We start from the raw sequence: 25,034 nt of genomic DNA, 5'->3' as shown, positions 1-25,034 counted from the left end.
CCTACTTTTTTTCCCTTACTATTCCCATCACACTAACCTTCTTTATCCTTATAATATTCTACCTTATTTTTCTTTGCAGAGTAGAATCTGTCTTATCTTTTTTTTTTAATGTTAATGGAAACATCACTTTGTCATTTATGTCCGGTCCACCTGATTATGTCAAATTCAGGATTACAGGAGAGCATAGCAAGGCAGGGGCAAAAGGGCTCTCCTGTTAAATTTATGTATATTTAGGTTAGTCATCATTTTCTGTCTCTTTCACTGGACTCTAATTTCCACAAGGGACCAGTCATGCCAGCTTTTCCATACCACTGTCTCCCCTAGTACCTAATTCTTTACCTACCATGTAGTAACACCTAATAAATAGGTGAATAAATTCATGTGAAACTTTTTCAAATGTATATGATCTACAATAGAGCAAAAATAAAATGATAAGCACTTTATTGGAGATTCAGGAGAGAAAAATCCTGAGTTTTCCAGGAAGCAAGAAGTGGTAAATAAAACATTTTTATCTATTAACAGGAATGTGAGATGATTAAGTACCACCTTGTCTTTATTTACTGTCTTATCAATTCTGTTTTAAAAATATGAAAATATAATAACATTCTGCTGATGTTACAGGTTTTTATTGTTTTTTTTTCCCTTAACGGTTTCATTTCTTAACATTAGAGGCTCCTAAAATGAGAGTTACAAGAACATGATCATGATTTTACCTGATTCTTGACTAAATTTTGTCTCATTTCACCTTGCTAATCTGTTTTACTCCTCTCTCATATCCCACTGCCTTATATCTTTGTCTACTTCCTTCACAATTCACACTAGAAAATACATTTTGTATTGAGACCCAGTACACATTTCTTACTAAATGATTATAGATGAATATAAATATATGCTCAGTGCAGCATATAACCTGAGGAACACAGAACAAAACACTACATGATTATAGTTCCATCCTTCCTACCATGAACAAAAAGACCCTACTTCCATCTGATGCATTATCATAGTAATGGCCCATAGGCTGATGCGTCTATGAGTAATTTACGAAGACTATTCCCCAGATGCTTTTATTTTGCTTAAATCACTAATGATGAAAGGAGAGGAAATGAATTTAATGTAATTTTGTTAAAAGAAATATATTGAATCAGAATAGTAATGGACAATGTGGAATCCCTTTAATTGAAGCGTTTAATATAAGAAAGAAGACTTACCGCTATGTTATGGTTGGTGTAGCCTTAGATAATTTCTGTCTCATATCCTGGTGATCTTTCTTTTACTAGGTGAGTCAGAAAAAATATTTTAAAATATGTAAGTTAACATGTTAGCTTTTTCCTAATGGAAGAATATTTAGTTAAAGTGAAAATTTCAAAATTAATACATTTGTATTAGCTTTTTTATTACCAAGAGTATTTATAACTTTAATGCTTGATATGGTATATATTCTGGCTCTATGCATTTAGTGCAAAATGGGGCATAATCCTTTTTGTGTGTGTTTTAATGTGGTTATGGCTTTTTTACATAAGTGTTTGAATAGTTTCTTTCAAATTATTCTTAATGAGATTTAACAGTATTTTAGTTAAGAAAAAAGAATTTTAAATTCTTTTTAATGAGATACAATTTGGAGTCCTCCTTTCCATATGGCATGCTCAATTTGGTGATGCACGTTTCAAATAATCACAGCATTTATAAAAAAATTTGTCCTATTCTCTTAGCTTCTTTGTCAGCAGAGAGAGGGAGCTTCTCTGCTTATCCAGTACTCAGTATGACCGCTGTTGTCCTGTATTTCTAAACTTTGTCAGGTATGTTCAAAGTTTAGATTTGTAGGAAGTCAGTAAAGAACAAGGAATGATGATTGAGGCTTATTTATTCTTGTGGATCTAAGGAAGGAATGGTAGGTCATTTGAAACTGAATGTTTACAGATTTGTTAGCAGTCTTAAATTGTGATTAAGATAGAGATGGAGGGGCGCCTGGGTGGCGCAGTCGGTTAAGCGTCCGACTTCAGCCAGGTCACGATCTCGCGGTCCGTGAGTTCGAGCCCCGCGTCGGGCTCTTGGCTGATGGCTCAGAGCCTGGAGCCTGTTTCCGATTCTGTGTCTCCCTCTTTCTCTGCCCCTCCCCCGTTCATGCTCTGTCTCTCTCTGTCCAAAAATAAATAAATGTTGAAAAAAAAATTTAAAAAAAAAAAAAAAGATAGAGATGGAGCACTTTTAAAATTATATGTTTTGATTTCCATTAAGAAAAAGTAAACAAAAAAACCACAAAAAAAGAAAGAAAAGAAAAAAGAAAAAACCTCAGGGCCTGACAGTTTCATTGTTAAATTCCTTCAAGGAACAGTTAATCCAGGGCGATATAATTCAGGGCATGGACAAAGATAAAAAATTACCCAAATCATTTAATAATTAAGCTAAACTGATTCTAAAATACTGCGACAAAGCACAAACTATGAGCTAATGTTCTCCTAGTTGAGTTAATAAGACCCTAATCCTTTGAGATACTCTGTCAAAACTAAGAATTTTGGCAGGTGTGTTTCGTTAATCTTAGGAAAATTATTCTACTCTTGGAGATCCACAATAAACATTAACTCATTAAAATGATCGGGAAAGTCCTTTACGAAATAAATAAATATGTTTAACCTAGAGTTGCCAATTTTTTTTTTTCTGATAAATACGGGTTTAATGATACATTGTTCTTCACACAGATGGCTACAGAGGGTTTATAATCCGGGCTATATAGCCATGCAACACAGACCAGTTAGCTGAGTGGCTTACCAGATACAGTGCTAGATTGGCTTTTCAAGGAACATATGTTGAGATACAGAAATATATACCAAGGTCACTTTCAAGAGATAGATATAAAATTCCTATAGTAGTAAATTGACAGACTAAAAACAGAAGTTTACATTAGAAACTAAATCAAAACAAAATAAAATATCAAACAAGCAAAAGGGCACTTACTAAATATTAATTACCTTAATGATAGATAGGAGTAGAATAATACTAATAACATCATATATATCCTCTATCATTTGTCTAGTAATAGAAAGTGAATATTATAATAAATTCAACCTCTTAAAAAATTAAATAGTTTTCTCCTCTCTCCACCTGCAAAGTTTTCCCTAATATTTTTTACCTTATAACTTTTTATCCATTGCCTTCATCTTCTGATGTCTATAGGTCATACTGGAAAATCTACAAACATTGGTTGAAAATCAAATAAAACATTATACCTCTCAAAAACTGTATTTGTTTCATATGGTTTGAGTCATGTACTCAATCTCTTATCCTTATTGATTGTGAAAGTTTTAGATGACATGTAATTCCCAAGGATATTTTTCTGTTTTTCTGTATATTTAGTGTGTTTGTGGTAATCAAGTTCTGAGCAGGTATTTAAGGATGTATTTTGTCCTCTAGTCTGCATAGTTTAAGTGCTTGGCCACTTTGATTCAGAAAATCTTGCCAAGGTACCATGCCATAAAATTCCTTAAGGATTTTTATTCTGTAACAGTCATTTTTATTTTATTTTTTATTCTTTTAAAGTTTATTTATTTATTTTCGAGAAAGTGAGCAAGCAGGGGTGGGTCAGAGAGAGAAAGAGAGGGAGAGAGAGAGAGAATCCCAATCAGGCTGCACATTGTCAGCACAGAGCCGGACTTGGGGCTCCAAGTCACGAACTGAGAGATGATATAACCTGAGCCAAAACCAAGAGTCAGGTGCTCAACCAACTGAGCCACCTAGGTGCCCCAAAAGTGATTTTTAAAACAGACATCATCACAAATGGGTATTCATAAAACTATATTACATTAAGGTAGAAATGGCTCTGTGAAAGTTTTGAAAGTCCAGTTTAAGCTATTGTGAATATCAACCACAATTATGCAAAAACATAAACACATGCATGGCAAAAATTCTCTACTTTACAAAATGCATAGTTTCAAAAATAGGTGTATTTAATCTTTGTAAAATAGAAAACCTATAAGTTAGATATAATTAAATATCTATTTAAATAACAGCGAATATGGGGATGCCTGGGTGGCTCAGTCAGTTAAGCGCCTGACGTCGGCTTGGGTCATGATCTCAAGATTTGTGATTTTGAACCCTGCATGGGGCTTTGTGCTCACAGCTCAGAGCCTGGAGCCTGCTTTTTATTCTGTGTCTCCCTTGCTTTTTCTACCCCTCCCCTGCTTGCTTGCTCACACATGCACACATTCTCTCTCAAAAATAAATAAACATTTAAAAAAGAATGGTGAATATGAATGTATGTGTAAAAATAATATAAGAAGAGCAAATTTTGTTGGTATTTCCCCCCTAAATACTAACATTTTAACATTCAAATCATGAATATTCTCATATGATGATATACTTAGTAGTTACCAAGGTCAGTGAGTGAACTATATAAATAAATACATATTTTATCTATCTATCTATCTATCTATCTATCTATCTATCTATCTATCTATACACACACACACACATACACACACACACACACACACACATATATATATATATCACATATATATATATATATATATATATATATATATGCAGGCTTACATAATTGTATGAAAATTCTTTCATTCAGGCAATCTCAGAGATAACTTGTCCTTTTTAAAACATGTCACTAGCCTGTTATTGACATTTTGGCCGAGAAATAGTGCTTAATCTTTTTTTTATCTTGACTGCATTACCAAGAATTAGTTGTCAGTTTCCGTAAATGATGATAGTGAACCCTCCAAAGGTCAGCTAATATCAGCATGACTCTGGTCTTTGTAAATAGTTAAATATTATGAGTTTATTTTGCAAATTGCCTAACTTTTCTTTTTGGAAAGTTGAGAGTTGCAGGTTTGAGAAAAGATTGGACAAGATTACAGCTACTCTCATTAATTCATGGATGATTGTTTGCTGCTAATAATTCTGTTACTAACTCCATAGTAAAGAGGAACAGACATGCTACTTTCTCAACCCCAGTCTCTTTCCCCATAGTCTATGCATATACTGTGTTTATTTTTAATGTTTATTGATTTTGGGAGGGGGAGAGAGAGAGAGAGAGAGAGAGAGAGAGAGAGAAAGAGAGAGAGAGAGGCAGACAGAGACAGACTGCAGGAAGTGGCAGAGAGGCAGGGAGCAAAGGAGAGAGAGACTCCCAAGCAGGCTCCATGCTATCAGTGCAGAGCCCCACGTAGGGCTTGATCTCATGAACTGTGAGATCATGACCTGAGCCAAAATCAAGTCTGATGCTTAACCAACTGAGCCACCCAGGCACGCCATGCACTGACTATATTGCTCTAATAGTACATTTATTTTCTTGTCAAGTGAAAAACAAAGGCTTTATATCTATTTTGTGTAGATAGTTGATTCTTATATTTGACTCATTTTTGTGCTTTTAGTTCTTTTATGCTGGGCTGGAATTTAAATAAATACATTACTAAATAAATTACTAAATAAATAAATAAATAAATAAATAAATAAATACTGAATTCATTGAGCATTATTATGTGTCAGACATTTCACTGAGCATTATTAGTTCATTGTATTCCCTTAGGAACCAAATGAAGAAGTTAATGTTATTACATTTACTTTCCAGTTGAGGATAAGGTTTAAAAAGATTAAGTAATTTACCTAAGTTAGCATTAATTGAGTTATAAGTTAAATGTTTGATTATTAATTTATGGTATGATTATTAGCAATATTATAAAGTTGGGGTTAAAATCATTCACTTTAGATTTAGAAGCTCTTTTATGTAGATGACGGTGTTGTATTCATATCTACATCTCTATTATACAGTACAATGCTTTATTTTAGTAAACCATCCATAAATGTATTTGTATGAATACACATGACTTACCTTTATGAGTAAGGTTACCCTTTTTCTGTTATGAAACATTTAAGTTTTATAGCACCTATTGGTTTTATATAAATCAGTTTGTTTCTTATTTAAAGTTTACAGGTATTTTTAAGAACATATATTTTAAGAAAATCATATTATTTGCATTTTTCCATTTCAAAATCAATGAGTATAAATGAATATGAGTAATTTTTATGTGGATTAACTAAACAAAGATAAATTGAACATGGTATGACATTGTTTTATTTTTTCCATCTTAAATTGGAATAAAATATTTAATTTCATGAATTTGCGTGTCATCCTTACGCAGGGGCCATGCTAATCTTCTCTGTATCGTTCCAATTTTAGTATATGTGCTGCCGAAGCGAGCACTAAAATATTTAATTTCAAATGTTCAGGCAGACAATACAGGATAATAAGCAAAATTTTTGTTACAATTAGATATCCACTAAAATTCTAAGCAAGACTTTTTGGTTTTAATGTTACGGCCCAGTCACAAAACAATTTTAAATTTGATTACTATAAAATTTAAAGGCAGGAGTGTTTATATACATCTATCAGCTATGCTTATTTAGTTTTAAATTCTGCATTATTAAATTCTTCCACCACTTTCAATTCAAGATATAATTTAAGCAGTTTAACTGAGTCTTTGACTGACTGAAAAGATGTATCTCTTATGATAAGGCAAAATAGGATATTTTTATTACCAATGTGGACTATTTGAGCACATTCTTAGATTTAGTTTATCAGAAAATCTGCACCCATCATTAAAATCACTTCTGGGTACAGGCACAAAATAATAATTAACTGAAATTCATCAATTATGATCAGGGAGAAGAGGCAGTTTTTGTTTAATAAGAGCTCCAAAGACATATATAAATGAAGTAAGATAACAATCTATATTAAAATGGTTATAATCACTAAATGGTTTCAGATCCTTAGCTAGAATGTTGTAGCATTCATAGTTCTTGGAAAAATAGCTAATATATAAATAAAATATTAATGTTTATGAATAATGCAAATCAAAAGTATGTCAATGCTGTATTAGCCTTAAGAATTATATGATAAAGTAACAATAAACTATCTGTGTATCTGTCTATCCTGAAGATACACTTTTTTTCTTTAATTGAAGTACAGTTGACACTGAAGATATATGTCTTTCATTCCTTCATAAAAGGAGCTGAATTACTGTTTGGAAAGATAGCTTAAATGAATGATCTAAAATTATTTTTTAGTTGAATGATTGACATAGAACACTAATATACATTTTTATATTTCTTAACTTCAAAATATTGCTAGATGTGTTACTATAACCAAAATAGATTATAATAAGTTGGCAGATACTCTTAACATTCTCCACATATTCCATATAGATACTCCATAACTGGTATCAGGAAATGATGCTATAGCCAAATAATATGATGAGAATAGTCCAGTTTCTGCCTGTATTAAACTACTCCACATCTTAGTTTTTACTTTTATAAAATTATAACACGGAACGATACTTTTCAAAATACTTTTTAAATCTAATTTTTATGATTCGGTGAGGAGGTTTGAGAGCCTTTTTTCTTTTTTTTTCCTTTTTGCTTAAATAGTGTGAATGTTCTTTCTTTAGAATTTGTTAAGCTTGTGCAAATTTCTGCAAAATTCCCTTTAAACTGTTTCTATCCTTCAAGTAACATGATTCTTCTAAATAAATACAAGAGAGCAGGGGCGCCTGGGTGGCGCAGTCGGTTAAGCGTCCGACTTCAGCCAGGTCACGATCTCGCGGTCCGTGAGTTCGAGCCCCGCGTCGGGCTCTGGGCTGATGGCTCAGAGCCTGGAGCCTGTTTCTGATTCTGTGTCTCCCTCTCTCTCTGCCCCTCCCCCATTCATGCTCTGTCTCTCTCTGTCCCAAAAAAATAAATAAACGTTAAAAAAAAAAATTAAAAAAAAATAAATAAATACAAGAGAGCAAAAAGGAAGTAGTTTCAAAAGTTAACGTGACAGTGACATTGGAGTCCAGAATGTATAGTTATTTTAGGCTGATTTCTCTCTAATATCGAGAGTAGTTTCTTTCATAAATCATAAGCTAGACACTTTCCATATTATGAAAAGTTCTATAACTAACATGGTTGAGTTTAGTATTAAAGTATGTAATATTCATGAACAGTGGCAAGTGTGTGATTTTGGGTAAAGTCTTTGATTAGGAAATAGTTAAATGTAGCAAATAATTCAATAACTCAGGTAGTTTTAAACATGTTAGTGACATAGAGAGTTTAGAATGTAATGAGAATAAATATAAGTTTTATAAATACAAGTCAATTTCCAAATTTCAAATTTCCAATTCTTCATTTATCATATTATTTAAGTAGTACTACTAACTGAAACAAATGCTGGAGTTACGAATACTAATTACTAGGGAGAGTAAAACCCAATTCTCTTGTTTATAGAACTTGAATATTTCAAGTGATATTGATTAAAAGGTGGTGGGAAAGTCCATAGATTTATGGAATATTGCATTTGCCTCCCTTGACAAAGAAGTATTTAGTCTTGCCACTTATATTAGATTCCACAGTTAAGTCAGTGGCCATATAAAGATTTTGGATGCTTTTTAAAAATTAATAAATTGTATTTAGTTTATATCTGAAGAGGTTAAAAGGCTTGGTGATTTAAATATGGCAGTAGAAGTCCATGAACGTTATTATGTGCTTAGCAATATTTTAGGTGCTCAGACAACATGGATAAAGAAAGCACTTGGCCTCCATTCATATAGAGGATTATAGACAGTGGACACCAAACCCAACAAATGATTAAAACTTTTTCTTTTTTTTTTTTTTTTTTTTGAGTTTTTTTATTTTATTATTTTTTAAATTTATGTCCAAATTAGTTAGCATATAGTGCAACAATAATTTCTGGAGTACATTCCTTAATGCCCCTTCCTCATTTAGCCTATCCCCCCTCCCACACCCCTTCCAATAACCCTCTGTTTGTTCTCCATATTTATGAGTCTCTTCTGTTTTGTCCCCCTCCCTGTTTTCATATCATTTTTGTTTCCCTTCCCTTATGTTCATCTGTTTTGTCTCTTGAAGTCCTCATATAAGTGGAGTCATATGATATTTGTCTTTCTCTGACTAATTTCACTTAGAATAATACCCTCCAGTTCCATTACATAGTTGCAAATGGCAAGATTTCATTCTTTTTGGTTGCTGAGTAATACTCCATTACATATATATATATACACACACACACATACATACATACACACACACCACATCTTCTTTATCCGTTCTCCATCAGTGGACATTTGGGCTTTTTCATACTTTGGCTATTGTTGATAGTCCTGCTATAAATATGGGGGTGCATGTGTCCCTTCAAAACAGCACACCTGTATCCTGTGGATAAATGCCTAGTAGTGCAATTGCTGGGTCATAGGATAGTTCTATTTTTAGTTTTTTGAAGAACCTCTGTATCCTGTGGATAAATGCCTAGTAGTGCAATTGCTGGGTCATAGGATAGTTCTATTTTTAGTTTTTTGAAGAACCTCCGTACAGTTTTCCGGAGTAGCTGCACCAGCTTCCATTCCCACCAACAATGCAAAAGAGATCCTCTTTGTCCACATCCTCGCCAACATCTGTTGTTGCCTGAGTTGTTCATGTTGGCCATTCTGACAGGTGTGAAGTGGTATCTCATGGTAGTTTTGATTTGTGTTTCCCTGATGATGAGTGATGTTGAGCATTTTTTCATGTGTCGGTTGGCCATCTGGATGTCTTTTTTGGAGAAGTGTCTATTCATGTCTTTTGCCCATTTCTTCACTGGATTATTTGTGTTTTGGGTGTTGAGTTTGGTAAGTTCTTTATAGATTTTGGATACTAACCCTTTATGTGATATGTTGTTTGCAAATATCTTCTCCCATTCTGTCGGATGCCTTTTAGTTTTGCTGATTGTTTCCTTTGCTGTGCAGAAGCTTTTTATTTTGATGAGGTCCCAGTAGTTCATTTTTACTTTTGTTTCCCTTGCCTCCGGAGACATGTTGAGTAAGAAGTTGCTGCGGCCAAGATCAAAGAGGTTTTTGCTTGCTTTCTCCTTGAGGATTTTGATGGCTTCCTGTCTTACATTGAGGTCTTTCATCCATTTTGAGTTTCTTTTTGTGTATGGTATAAGAAAGTGGTCCAGGTTCATTGTTCTGCATGTGTCTGTCCAGTTTTCCCAGCACCACTTGCTGAAGAGACTGTCTTTATTCCATTGGTTATTCTTTCCTGCTTTGTCAAAGAATAGTTGGCCATACGGTTGTGGGTCCATTTCTGGTTTCTCTATTCTGTTCCACTGATCTGAGTGTCTGTTCTTGTGCCAGTACCATGCTGTCTTGATGATTTCAGCTTTGTAGTATAGCTTGAAGTCTGGGATTGTGATGCATCCTGCTTTGGTTTTCTTTTTCAAGATTGCTTTGGCTATTTGGGGTCTTTTCTGGTTCCTTACAAATTTTAGGATTATTTGTTCTAGTTCTGTGAAGAATGCTGGTGTTGTTTTGATAGGGATTGCATTGAATATGTAGATTGCTTTGGGCAGTATCAACATTTTAACAATATTTGTTCTTCCTATCCAGGAGCATGGAATATTTTTCCTTTTTTGTGTGTCTTCTTCAATTTCTTTCATAAGATTTCTATAGTTTTCGGTGTATAGATTTTTCACCTCTTTGGTTAGATTTATTCCTAGGTATTTTATGGTTTTTGGTGCAATTGTAAATGGGATGGATTCCTTGATTTTTCTTTCTGTTGCTTTTTTGTTGGTGTATAGGAATGCAACCGATTTCTGTGCATTGATTTTATATCGTGCAACTTTGCTGAATTCATGAATCAATTCTAGCAGTTTTTTGGTGGAATCCTTTGGGTTTTCCATATAGAGTATCATGTCATCTGCAAAGAGTGAAAGTTTGACCTGGGTGATTTATCCAGGGTGATTTAGATGCCTTTGCTTTCTTTGTGTTGTCTGATTGCAGAGGCTAAGACTTCCAAACTATGTTGAATAACAGTGGCGAGAGTGGACATCCCTGTCTTGTTCCTGACCTAAGGGGGAAAGCTGTCAGTTTTTCCTCATTGAGGATGATATTAGCGTTGGGTCATTCATATATGGCTTTTATGATCTCGAGGTATGCTCCTTCTATCCCTACTTTCTGGAGGGTTTTTAAGAAGAAAGGATGCTGTATTTTGTCAAACGTTTTCTCCGCATCTATTGAGAGGATCATATGATTATTGTCCTTTCTTTTATTGATGTGATGAATCATGTTAATTGTCTTGTGGATATTGAACCAGCTCTGCATCCCAGGTATAAATCCCACTTGGTCATGGTGAATAATTTTTTAAATGTATTGTTGGAGCCGGTTGGCTAATATCTTGTTGAGAATTTTTGCATTCATGTTCATCAGGGAAATTGTTCTATAGCTTCTCCTTTTTAGTGGGGTCTCTGTCTGGTTTTGGAATCAAGGTAATGTTGGCTTCATAGAAAGAGTTTGGAAGTTTTCCTTCCATTTCTATTTTTGGGAACAGCTTCATGAGAATAGGTGTTAACTCTTCCTTAAATGTTTGGTAGAATTCCCCTGGAAAGCTGTCTGGCCCTGGACTCTTGTTTTTTGGCAGATTTTTGATTACTAATTCGATTTCCTTACTGGTTATGGGTCTCTTCAAATTTTCTGTTTCTTCCTGTTTCCGTTTTGGTAGTGTATATGTTTCTAGGAATTTGTCTATTTCTTCCAGATTGCCCATTTTATTGGCATATAATTGCTCATAATATTCTCTTATTATTGTTTTTATTTCTGCTGTGTTGGTTATGATCTCTCCTCTTTCATTCTTGATTTTATTTATTTGGTTCCTTTCCTTTTTCTTCTTGATCAAACTGGCTAGTGGTTTATCAATTTTGTGAATTCTTTCAAAGAACCAGCTTCTGTTTTCATTGATCTGTTCTACTGTTTTTTTTTGGTTTTGATAGCATTAACTTCTGCTCTAATCTTTATCATTTCCTGTCTTCTGCTGGTTTTCGGTTTTATTTGCTGTTCTTTTTCCAGCTGTTTAAGGCGTAAGGTTAGGTTGTATATCTGAGATCTTTCTTCCTTCTTTAGGAAGGTCTGGATTGTTATATACTTTGCTTTTATGACCAGCTTTGCCACGTCCCAGAGGTTTTTGGTTGTGGTGTTATCATTTTCATTGGCTTCCATATACTTTTTAATTTCTTCTTTAACTTCTTGTTTGGCCCATTCATTCTTTAGTAGGATTTTCTTTAGTCTCCATGTATTTGTTAGCTTTCCAAATTTTTTCTTGTGGTGATTTCGAGTTTCATAGTGCTGTGGTATGAAAATATGCATGGTATGATCTTGATCTTTTGTACTTGCTGAGGCATGATTTGTGTCCCAGTATGTGGTCTGTCCTGGAAAACGTTCCATGTGCACTAGACAAGAATGTATATTCAGCTGCTTTAAGATGAAATTTTCTGAAGATATCTGTTAAGTCTATCTTGTTCAGTGTGTCATTCAAACCCATTGTTTCCTTTTTGATTTTTTTATTACATGATTTGTCCATTGCTATGAGTGGGGTGTTGAAGGCTCCTACTATTATGGTATTATTATTAATGAGCTTCTTTATGTTTGTGATGAATTGATTTATATATTTGGGTGCTATCACGTTCGGTGCATAAATGTTGTTAGCTCTTCTTGGTGGATAGACCCCTTAATTATGATATAATGCCCTTTCTTCACCTCTTGTTACAGTCTTTATTTTAAAGTCTAGATTGTCTGATATAAGTATGGCTACTCCGGCTTTCTTTTGTTGACCATTAGCATGATAGATGGTTCTCCATCCACTTATTTTCAACCTGAAGGTGTCTTTAGGTCTAAAGTGGGTCTCTTGTAAACAGTATATAGATGGATCTTGTTTTCTTATCCATTCTGTTTGTTACCATTTCTGACTTTTGATTGGAGCACTGAGTCCACTGACATTTAGAGTGAGTACTGAAAGATAGGAATTTATTACCATTATGTTGCTTGAAGAGTTGGAGTTTCTGGTGGTGTTCTCTGGTCCTTTCTAATCTTTGTCGCTTTTGTTATTTATTTATTTATTTATTTGTCATCTTTTCTCCCCTCAGAGAGTCCACCTTAAAATTTCTTGCAGGGCTGGTTTAGTAGTCACAAACTCCTTTAATTTTTGTCTGGGAAACTTTTTATCTCTCCTTCTATTTTGAATGACAGCCTTGCTGGATAAAGATTTCTTGGCTGCATATTTTTCTGATTCAGCACATTGAATATATTCTGCCACTCCTTTCTGGCCTGCCAAGTTTCTGTGGCTAGGTCTGCTGCAAACCTGATCTGTCTTCCCTTGTAGGTTAAGGCCTTTTTTTCCCTTGCTGCTTTCATGATTCTCTCCTTGCCTGAGTATTTTGTGAATTTGACTCTGATATGCCTTGTTGTTGGTCGGTTTTTGTTGAATCTAATGGGAGTCCTCTGTGCTTCCTGGATTTTGATGTCTATGTCTCTCCCCAGGTTAGGAAAGTTTTCCACTATGATTTGCTCACATAACCCTTCTACCCCTATTTCTCTCTTACCCTTCTGGGACCCCTATGATTCTGATGTTGTCCCTTTTTAATGAGTCACTGATTTCTCTAATTCTGAAATCATGCGCTTTTGACTTAATCTCCCTCTTGTTTTCTGCTTCCATCATTCTCCATAAGTTTGTCCTCTCTATCACTGATTCTATGTTCTCCCTTGTCCATCCTTGCCGTGGCGGTCTCCATTCAAGATTGCAGCTCAGTTATAGCATTTCATCCTGACTAGCTTTTACTTCTTTTATCTCCACGGAAAGGGACTCTAATCTATTTTTGACTCCAGCTAGTATTCTTATTATTGTGATTCTAAATTCTGGTTCAGGCATGTTGCTTGTATCTGTGTTGGTTACGTCCCTGGCTATCGTTTCTTCCTGCTGTTTCTTTTGGGGGTGAATTCCTGCTGAATTCCGTGGTTCAGGCTGTGCAGATTGTTGTGTTAATCCTCAGATCAGTTTTCTAGGTGTGCAGGATTGTTTAATGTTGGTCTGGCTGTATTTAATGGATGTGAGACACACAAAAAACTTCCTTGTTGTTCTGCCATCATGGCTCCTTCCCCAACTTTTTCTTTTTTTTTTTATTTGAGCAGGATAAGAAAGATTAAGAGTATATATGATGGTCAGTATAGAAGTAAAGACTTGGAAGATGTGAGGAATTAGTAATTAGTGATGACAAAATCTGGCGCAATAGGGTTGTAGACAGAGAGAGTGGTCCATGACAAGGAACATGCCTCTTATGTTGATCAGAGAGCAAGAATGCCAGTGTAGCTGGGTAGAGTGAAACACAGGGATAAGAGTAGAAAATAAGTCTGAAAGGCATAGGGAAGGGTCAGATTGGTTAGTGTGTTATAAACAAATCTAAGAACATTAGCTTTTAGTCAAATGAAATTGGAAGCCCTCTTAGGGTTTTCAGTAGGGGAATAGCATGATCTGACCTATGTTTTCATAAGATAACTCTGGCACGATGGTGATAGGTTTCTAGGAGAAGGATGGGAGTGTTCACTGTAGTGCAGGGCAGAGAAGATGATGGCATGAAATATTGCAGTAGTATGGTGAGTAGTGATAGTGGGTTCTGGTTATATTTTGAAGCTTGAAACAGTAGGGTTTGATAAGGGTTTGGATGTGATCTGTGAAAGAAGGAGACAAGTCAAGGATGACTCTAGGATTTTGACACTATCAACAAGAGAGCGGGGTTTGCCAACACTGGATTTGAAGAATTTGTTAAGAGCAAATTTAGAGAGGAGTTTTTGGATTCAGTTTTGACGTTAGAAATATTAGAAATAAAAGGAGGAGGGGCGCCTGGGTGGCGCAGTCGGTTAAGCGTCCGACTTCAGCCAGGTCACGATCTCGCGGTCCGGGAGTTCGAGCCCCGCGTCGGGCTCTGGGCTGGTGGCTCGGAGCCTGGAGCCTGTTTCCAATTCTGTGTCTCCCTCTCTCTCTGCCCCTCCCCCATTCATGCTCTGTCTCTCTCTGTCCCAAAAAATAAATAAACGTTGAAAAAACAAAAAATTAAAAAAAAAAAAAAAAGAAATAAAAGGAGGATGTTTAAAGAAGATTTGGGTGCTACTTTATGTTTCAGGAATAGCAGTGAGGCTGGTGTGGTTGGAGGGCAGTGAGTAAGAGATGGTCTTTAGAAGATAAGATCTGAGAAGAGCCAGGGGCTTTTGGATTTTATTGTGAATAAGATAAAAGGGCATTGAGAGTTAGGAAGAGAGAGGGAACAGATTAGATCTATAACCGAAAAGGATTACTGTTTTCTTGGGCTAGATATTTAAATATGGTATGCCTCATTTTCTTATGGGAAGAAGAAAGTAAATTCATTTATTTATTACAAAAATAATAATTGACTTAGAAGATAATATATTAATATCACCATTTTTTAAAAATGTAATGACATTGTTATCCATGGACATAAGCAGTGACCCAGTAAATGAAACTCTAAATGAAACCAGTTGGTGGGCCTATTCAAAATCATAGAGAAACTCTAAAAGTAATTCAGTATATTTACCTTAATAGTTCTTAAAAAAGTTGATTTTTGTTTTTATGTAATAATATCAGACATGTAACAGCTGGTGTGGGTGTCTTCATTTTCATGTTGCTTTAGTGAGTATTAAGGAATATCAAGTCTTGAATCTTAAATGTGAAATTGATAAATATGTGAAAGGTTCATATAATTTTTCTAGGTCAAGTAAAATGGCATTTTACATAAGGATTATAAGAAATGATTGCAAGTATTGATTAACTACAGTTATGTCAAAGCAATTAAATATCTTAGACTGTAAGATGATGCATTCAATAAAATTTATTATGATTTGTATAGGTTGTGATAAGTTTTATCATTTGTACAGTTTGGTGAACTGAAAAACAAAAGTTCATGGTTACAAAATTCTGTAGCTCCTCTCATGAGGGGGTGGCATCTATTTCCACACCCCTCCAATGTGAGCTGATCTTGTGACTTGGTTTGGCAAACAGAATGGGGCAGATAAAGCTAGGTTCTTAAGAGGACTTTGAGTTGCCCTTATTGCCCTGAGACAGTAAGGAAGATGGTTTAGTCTATTTGAGGATAAGTGGTCACATGGAGAAAAACCAAGCCAGGCACACAGACAACGACGAACACTGGCCATTTGTCACAGGATTGAGGCCATCTTGGACCTTTCATTCTAGCCAGACTTCTAGTACAATGAGCCACGTGAGCAAGCCTAAGAAAACCAGGGAAACTTCCCATGTAACACAGAATTTATCATGTGAAATGATAAATTTTTAGTGTTTTAAGCCATTGAGTTTTGGGCAATTTGTTATTCAGTGATAAAAAACTGAAACGCATGAATGAAATACTTTTTGGAGTTTGCATATATTATCTGAGTATGGTTTAACCAGGTGTTTTTTGGTTCATTTAGCAGTTAGTTAATCAGTGCCTACCAAGCACTTTGTGCTCAGTGCTCTAGGAAATAAAAATGTACAGTTTAAATAGTGTCAGTAGGGTAAATAATAGTTGAGTTGGGATAATAAGTATTAAACTCTAAAAATTGGTATTTGTATAAGACATGAACTCATAAGCTCTCAGAATTCAGCAGGAACTTCTGGAATTTCTTGAAATTGAGATTCAATAAAGTCTATGAGGGAGCTTCATTTTTGAGCTAGGGTTCAAAAAATAGGAATTGTAGTAGGTGTTGCAGGAAGAGGGCTCTCAGTTGAAGGGAATGGATTAGGCAAAAGTAGAAATAGAGGGTAAGGATTATATACTATGATACGTATACGATGTAAATAGTAAGTGAAAGGGAGATAAGTTTGAGAAAACACAGATTAGATCCAGATGCTAGAGTCTAGTTAATTCTGTATGTATCACATATCTATTATCAAATAACAAGTCACCTAAAGAGGAGTGCCTTAAAACAGCATAGTTTGTTGTCTCTCACAATTCTGTGGTTGGTAACTAGGCAGTGTTTCTCCTGATCTCACCTTCAGTACTCTTGGCTTCAGTCATGTGATGGCCTGACAGGAGTTGGAGCATCCAAGGTGGCCCTACTCTCATGTCTAGCAGTTGGTGCTGGCTGTCAGCTGGGACATTTTGGTTTTTTCCACATGACCTGTAAGCCTTCAGTAGATCGTACCAGTCCGCTTCATAGAATTGTAGTCTCAGTCTTCTAAGATGGTGAGAACAAGAGCTTCAGGATCTTCTAAGATCCACACTCTGTGACCACACAGCATCACTTCTATAGTATTCTGTTGGTCAAAACAAGTTATTAGGCCATTAAAATGTAAGGACGTGGAGAACTAGTTTTCGCTTTTGATGGGAAGTACAGCAATACCACACTGCAAAGGGGTATGAACATAGGAAGACTTGATTTACTGGCATCTATCATAATAATCTATCACACCATGAATTAAAGAGTGTTGTTAAATAGTAAGAATCCAATGGCTGTTTTGAACCTGAGATTGGCGTATGTGTATGTAAGCTTTGTTTAAGAATGTGAATATGGCCCTTATGAATAGGTCATTTTAAATATGAGAGCAAACTGAAGAGCAGGAAGTAAGAGTAGGGGACTTTTCTAGTAGTTTAGGGGAAGATAATGTTTGAATTACAAAATGGACATTTTTATCTATAAGCAGGAATTGACATTTAATGTGTAGTTATGCAAAATATAGTAAGCCTTCACATTTGAATTTTTAAAGATGTATAATTTATCTTCACTTTTATTTTCTACTATAGTATAAAAGATAAGTATAAATTGTTTACATTTTCAAATATATATTATTGTAAATAAAATAAAAAACCTAATCCACAAAAATGTTTGTTATCAAACAGTTGTTCTCTTTGGTTATGGTAAGATTTTATCTGAATAGTATTATAATTAGCTTGACTATTATACTGCATAGGGGCAGCTGAGCAAATAGCCTGATACAAATGAACTCATGTGACCTGGCAGGCAGCTCACAGAAAATTCCTAAGCATAGAACAAGGGCAATTTTTACATTCTGAAAACCTGGAGTTAAAAAAAGAAAAAAAAAAAAAAAAGAAGGGGCACCTGGGTGGCTCAGTAGGTTAAGCGACTGACTTTGGCTCAGGTCATGATCTCATGGTTCGTGAGTTCAAATCCTGCATTGGGCTCTCTGCTGTCAGTGCAGAGCCCGCTTAGGATCCTGTTTCCCTCTCTTTCTGCCCCTCCCCCGCTCAGTCTCACTCCTCTCTCAAAAATAAATGAAAATATTTTTTAAAAAAAGGAAAAGAAGAAAAGAACAGTTTCTGCCTCAGCAGTAAAATGGTATGAAGTACTCTAGGCTTTCTCTTCTGTCCCTTGATTTAACTACTTGTGTGTTTACCCAACTACCTAACTATCCACCTGCGTATTCTCTGCCTTAGAAAAATAAAACAAAAAAATATTTAAGATAATTAAACATGTTTTGTATGTAACTTAAATAAATAAGAAAATTATCTTAAAAGGATAGAAAAGGAATTTCTTGAATTTAAATATTGAGTACTATTTATTCATGGTCGCCAAAATCACGCTATGTCCGCTCGTTGTGCATAGGGGTTGGAATGAGTGTCCAAAAGTAAACACAGATTGTTTTGGACAGATTTGTAGAGGAATAATTTACATGCCTTATAGTGCACTCATTTTAAGTGTAAATACCAACCATTTTAAATGCATTTACAGAGTTCTGCAATCATCACCACATTCCCGTTGTAGAACATTTTCTATTACTCTATTCCCACCATCAGCCCCAGGCAGCCACTGGTCTGCTCTGTTTCTCTTTTCTGGGCATTTTGTATTAACAGTATCATAAAGTCTGTAGTCTTGTACATCTGTCTTCTTTCACTCAGCATGTTTTTGCGATTTATCCATATTGTAACATGCATCAATACTTGTTTTTTTCCCCCTTGCTGAATCATATGCCATCATACACTGATTTATGTTACAGATATGATTTATGAGAGATATGACTTATATTTCCAAAAATGTACAATATATATGTTTATTTCATAGTGTCACCATGCCTTTTATTTATTTATTTTTATTTTTAGTATTATTATTTTTTTAGCCTGTAGTTGGGCTATTTTTAATGCTATTTTAACCATTTTACTTTGGGGACATCTTGTAACAATTTCTATGCTACTCTCTGACTTAGCTTTGTACAGATGGTGATCTCTTGAGAGTGAGTTGGCACCTGTTAAAGCCTCAAACCTTTCATGTATACATGAAACACACACACACACACACACACACACACACACAATATACACACATATTATACAATAAGATAGCTTCCTGTAAAAAAAAAAAAAGGCTATCACTCTTTTACAGGGAATAAATTTAGCAATTTCTGTCTCTATGTTCCCTGGCATGCATTCAAAATGTCTGTGTAAGTCAGCCATGAAATTCAGTCTATTCCTTTTACATTCTACTCAGGTATACTCTGTGATATTTTGGCTACAACTTTTGATTATTAATAAAAATAATATTATATTTGGTTAATTACGTAAAAACTTAAAAATTATGTTTTCATGAGAAAAAATATATTTTGTACAATATAAGATTCCAACTCACTGAATGTGCTTTATGTAATGTGCTTTGGCTTTCAAAAGAATAATAAGAAATAATGTGCCCAATTTAAAAGTTTTAATTTTAATGCACATTTGTTTCCTTAGCATTTGTGGAATCCAACATCTTGAACGGATAGGAAAGAAGCTGAATCTCTTTGACTCCCTTTATTTCTGCATCGTGACATTTTCTACTGTGGGCTTTGGGGATGTCACGCCTGAAACCTGGTCCTCTAAGCTTTTTGTTGTTGCCATGATCTGTGTTGCTCTTGTGGTTCTACCCATACAGGTAAACACAGCCAGGTTAAGTTTTATAGAAATGTATAAAGCCTTATAAAATGAAATCTTCCATGCTTAGAATGAAATGTGGGCGGTTTATTAATCTATTAACACATGTTATTATTGTATCTAGTCAATTAATTAAAATGGCCTCAGGAAATTCCTTTTCACATTATATTAGAAACTGATTTTTTACCCCTATTCACGAGTGATAAAGCTCACATCTCATTCCAGTTCTTGAAGATGTTTCTTTTATATAGAGGGTATTTAACTTGTTAATTATAAGATCACAGGATTTAGTTGTAATTATAGAATGATAGACCAAGGAAATAAACTTACGAAGGTTTGATTTCTTTTGATTCTTGAAATAATATAAAAGCTGAACATTGTAGTAAGTAAAAATGGATTGCATTTATTGGTCAACTAAAACAAAATCTGAAGATGATACATAAATATTATGCAACGTTTTGGGAGTGGATAAGGTGGTCGCAAAGGGACAGAGGTATAAAAGGAGACTAAAGATGAGTAGATGTGATCTGCAACTCGTTCTTACAGTGAGCTTTTGGGTGCCTGTGGGTGAGCAGGTTAGAAATAAGATATGGCAAATACAAATCAAATTTGTATCTTCCATTACAAACCCTTGGCCACAGTTTATCTAAGTATACTTTATGTAGGTATGAAAAAGATCTTCCCACTCCTGTTCAACCATGCGTGTATTCCTTCCTGACATCCCTCCTCTATTCCATCTACTTCCCTTACATACCAACTGCTGCTATGCAACTAGAATGTGGCCGTGTGTGTTGGGTATCTCTCATTGCATGAGATGTGTGCTGAACTTGGTAGAAAAATGTAGAAGAAATGCCATTGAGGTTTTTCTCTTTGATGCAGGGCATGGCACATCATGGCTGCCTGCTTTCCTGGGCATAAAGCAGAGGCACAAACCTTTTAGTGTTAGTAATATAATAGGAAATTCATATTAATATGTTTCTATAGAGACCTGAAACACCCAAGAAGCATTAGCGACCTCTGCAGCAATCACATGAAAAGTCTGTTATTGAAGGGAATGTGGATAATTTGAATCTCAATGAGTTCCATCTAAGAAATTGAGTATATCTAATAAACAATGGATGTATTGCATTGGTTTTTATTTTCATGCCTAGTGTTTTTCATTCATATGTGGAAAATGCATTACAGTTTGAACAGCTGGCCTATTTGTGGATGGAGAGACAAAAGTCAGGTGGAAACTATAGTCGACATAGAGCTCAAACTGAGAAGCATGTTGTTTTGTGTGTCAGTTCACTGAAGATTGATTTACTTATGGACTTTTTAAATGAATTCTATGCTCACCCAAGACTTCAGGTACATTAAAATTATGTTATGCATTTTACTGGATCATACCTAACATATTGTCAAAGTCAATTAACTGAAGGTGCAGCCTGCATTCTGGAAGATTTTATTTATATGCTCCAATTTAGAAAGAGTAAATGAAGAACTACAAATATAACCGGGAACATAGAAAAAATGCTTAAAGAATACACAGTATTTTAAGTTTCCTTCTGTATCTACACTAAAAGACAGATGGAATTATGTTAATGCTACAGAGAAAGGTTTTCTTTGAATTAAAAGGATTGTTTTTTTTCTCTTTTGGGTAATGTATAAATGATATTTTTATGAAACAGTGAAATTTAAAATAAAATATAAAACAATGAAAAAGTAATTTCACAGTATCATCTACTTGAAAATATCAAAAATTTTATCAAGTGTTGCTGATAGAAATGTAGAAGTCTGAAATTTCCATTTTTTCCTTTGTTTCCTAGAATGTAACTAGGTCGTATAGTAGCAATGAATCACCAAAAATTGGACAATAACTGGCTGAATTGAGAACACTAATTCAGAAAAAAAAATCTCTTCATCTGTCTATGCAGATAAAATCTTCAGATACTTTTCCACTTGCCATGGTAGTGGGCCAGTGTAGATTTAGGTAATCTCCTTTCCTGCTTAATGCACTTAATTTAGGTCAAACAGGAAAGAGCTACTTGAATGTCTTGTATTTCCTCAGTCAAGTTGTCAAGAGGTTGGACAATCTTAAGGTCAAGACAGTACTGAGTACAGTTCTAATTAGATCTCCCTTAAATTGACTTTTGGAGAACTTAAAAAAATTTTTATTATTTATTTATTTGTGTGTGAGAGAGAGACAGAGTGTGAGTGGGAGTGGGGTAGAAAAAGAGGAAGGCACGGGTTTGAATCCATGAACCATGAGATCATGACTTGAGCTGAAGTTCAGCCCTTAACCAATTGAGCCACTCAAGTACCCCACACTGGAGAACTTTTAAAATACTTAAAAAAATATTTTTAAAAATGCAATTTATAAGTCATACTTAAATTACATGATACATTCTTTTGTTTTCATATAATTTGCATTTTTCAAGAAATACCATATTTATTCTTATTATTATGCATATTAAATAATTACAGGTTTTCTCTTTATAACCCATAAAGAAAATCTATTTTGGGGAAAATTTGAAGCCCCAAATTTTGATATATAGTAATTTATTCTGATAAATATCAATATGGAGAGTTCTCAAAACTGCCCAGATTTCTACCAGATATATTTTAGAGGATAAAATGGTGAATGTTTACCACAGAATTGTAATTCCTATAACCTGTGTATTAAACTATTTTATCACTCAGAATACCTTTGTGTTTTCTCCAAAGGACCATTATTTTGAAATACATGATCTTAAACTGTTAAATTTACTTTGTATTATCAATATTCTTATGAATCCTTATCCATTCAGATATTCATCAGAGATTTTTCATTATTATCAATAAATAATAATATGACCAAATGATATAAATCACCATCATAGTTTTTCAAACAGTAAGTAACAGTTTGAAGTATGAATTGATTTTTAAGCACCTCTTCCCTGTGTGTATCGTATATTTTAGAATTAGCCTGAAGTTATTACTGAAAACTTCATAGGCTGGAAATGTATACATAGTAAGCACTGGTTACTTTCTCTTCATGGTACTAATGAGACTGAAAAAGATCAGGATTATTGTATTTTTTTTTATGTGATTTTTATATGTCTCAGTTATGTTTATTATAGTGTCATGTTAATTAATACATGCCCAGGTTTTAAATGCAGATTTTTAATTACTAGTGAAAGTTTATTTCTCTTGCACTGTATTTCTAAATGTTCTTAGACATTCTGTTTACTTATGTAATATAAAACACAGCATTATTGATTTCATCCTATTGCCCATTTTATTTTGAACAGGATTATTATGTGGTGATTTTGTGTCCTACTGAAATGGATGTGCAAGTTCGGAGGGTACTGCAGATTCCAATGTGGTCACAAAGAGTTATCTACCTTCAAGGCTCAGCCCTTAAAGATCAGGATCTGTTGAGAGCAAAGTAGGTATCCCTATCTATTTTCCATCTTGCAATACTTTAATATCTTTTCTCTCCTCCAAATTTTAGCGGTTTTCTTCTTGAAAGGTGTATTTAAGTACTTTTGAATACAGGGTCTTGCCTTTATCCTACTGCTGGTCAAATTGAAAGGTTAAAAATATAAAACCAGTGTTTTGCTCCTCTTTCTCAGTGCGAGGATATTCAGTGGACCGTGTTCACACAACACAATAAGGGTGTGGCATGGTGTAATTAGCTGAGTTATCCAGACCCACTGTTAGAGTAGTCTCTGAATCCTTGAATACTGTTTTTATTCCACAAATAAAAATCTTGTGCCAAACATTATGTGAAATGCCAAAGCAGTTTGAGTCACGGTTTAAATTTTTAGAGTTTGTATTATATAGTGGGCAGATGACACTTCTGTTGCCTGGTGTTAGAGTTGTCCCTGGGGGCTGGAGGAATCAGAAGAGTAACTGAGTCTTAGTTGCTCTTTTCCTGTTGCACATGTGCTAGCCAGCCTCGCTTAAAGGTGACATAGGCATAGGCATCTGTCACAAATCATGGGGTCGTTCCATATAAGCAGAGTGAAAGCATGGTTGGGCAGACCATGGACACCAGGGAGTCAGGGCATCTGCAAACAATACCCATAGCTTCAGAAGCCAGAAGAAATCTTTAGCAGAGGTGGTTTTGCTCCATGTTTTTTGTTGCTTTTAAAGTTTTAAACATGTCTTTGTTGGGGAGGAAAAAATATCTTGTCCCTTTCTAGGTCCTTCTAGCTGGACTAAGAATCAAATTGACAAGAGACAGATTAACAAGAGAAAATCAAATTTAATAGTTCATGTACAGGGAATCCATACGGATGTGGAACTTTCAAAGATAGTTAGGCAAAAGGAGGTATATATGTCATTCTGAACTAAGGAGAAGGGGTAGACGAGAAGGGGTAGAGGTCTTCCAAGGGAAGGAAAATAATTTACAGGAAGATGAAAAAGAATAATTAATTTGGTAAGCATATGTTTGCTGGGCCACTCAGAGAGAATGGGACATGGAAAATTTTGATCAAACAGGCCTTGCTAGGTTCCTCCCTCCCTATCCTACCTAGCTTATATCCTAAGGTAGTTATCTATGGTGATAGCTCTCTTCCTGGAGCAGATTTTCTCATCTAATCTAAATTCTTCTTAGGCAGTGAGGAGGGAGATAAAGACCTTTTCCTGAATCTGCTGGGTTTTGATTGCTTTTTAGCTTAAAATAGTCTTCATGCCAAAGTGGCCCATCTTGGGGTGGCCTGCCCTTGGATCCTACATCTACATATTTATCCTTGAGTTGTCTTACAAAGTCTTTTAAATGTGTCTCCTCACTGAATTTTAGAGCATACGTTTTTTTTTTTCTTTGTTGTTGTTGTTTTATTTTTTTCTGGCTGTCTTGGTACGTGTGTTAATGGGTATGGGTGTGTTTGTGCATGTTCTGTGTGTGTGTACGTGTGTGTGTGTGGTGTGTATGTGTATGTGTGTGCAGGATGGTGATGGAAAAGAACAGAAGAAAATTCTCAAACTCTTTTTTGCTACATACTCCTGCAAGTTGATGACTAGATATTTTGTAACTGGAACTTTGACATTACTTTTGATTTAGATGCAACAGGTCACTTAAAGTGAGATCTTCAATGATTTAATACCTTCTGAAACAAAAAAGTTAGTAGAAACTATCAGGATATAATGAATGGTGCATAATTAGGAAATTTAGTTTCTTTGAAAATATATTAGTTTTTTTGGCGGATTAAATACTTCATAGTTGTCACTGTACGTACAGTAGTTAAGTCAGATTCTCCCAGTACCTCAAGTAAAAGATGACTTTAGGTGTTTGCTATTTGCTATCTAAATGCATTATTTGGGAACTCTAAAAAAA

At 34.7% G+C, this 25,034-nt stretch overlaps 1 protein-coding gene and 1 non-coding gene across 13 annotated transcripts in view; one reads left to right on the top strand and one right to left on the bottom strand.

Annotated features, from left to right (window-relative positions):
- KCNT2 (potassium sodium-activated channel subfamily T member 2) overlaps window positions 1-25,034 on the top strand; it is a 364,649-nt gene that overhangs the window by 150,184 nt on the left and 189,431 nt on the right. For all 12 annotated transcript variants that reach the window (XR_015245793.1, XM_086693290.1, XM_086693289.1 and 9 more), the window contains 3 exons: window positions 19,553-19,733; window positions 20,918-21,082; window positions 23,005-23,141. Coding sequence is in view for 11 of the 12 variants with exons in the window: in XM_086693290.1 (XP_086549416.1) it covers window positions 19,553-19,733; window positions 20,918-21,082; window positions 23,005-23,141 (483 nt within the window). In the remaining variant the exon portion in view is untranslated. The remainder of the gene's footprint in view (window positions 1-19,552; window positions 19,734-20,917; window positions 21,083-23,004; window positions 23,142-25,034) is intronic.
- Window positions 6,105-6,211, bottom strand: LOC112864852 (U6 spliceosomal RNA). Its single transcript, XR_003224011.1, has one exon. It is a non-coding gene; the product is annotated as a U6 spliceosomal RNA (small nuclear RNA).

Source organism: Puma concolor, chromosome E4, assembly GCF_028749965.1.
Source record: "Puma concolor isolate L17-30 chromosome E4, mPumCon1.1.hap2, whole genome shotgun sequence".
NCBI classification, from domain to species: domain Eukaryota; kingdom Metazoa; phylum Chordata; class Mammalia; order Carnivora; family Felidae; genus Puma; species Puma concolor.
Note: the sequence above shows the minus strand (reverse complement) of the source record. Positions and strands in the feature narration are given on the sequence as shown.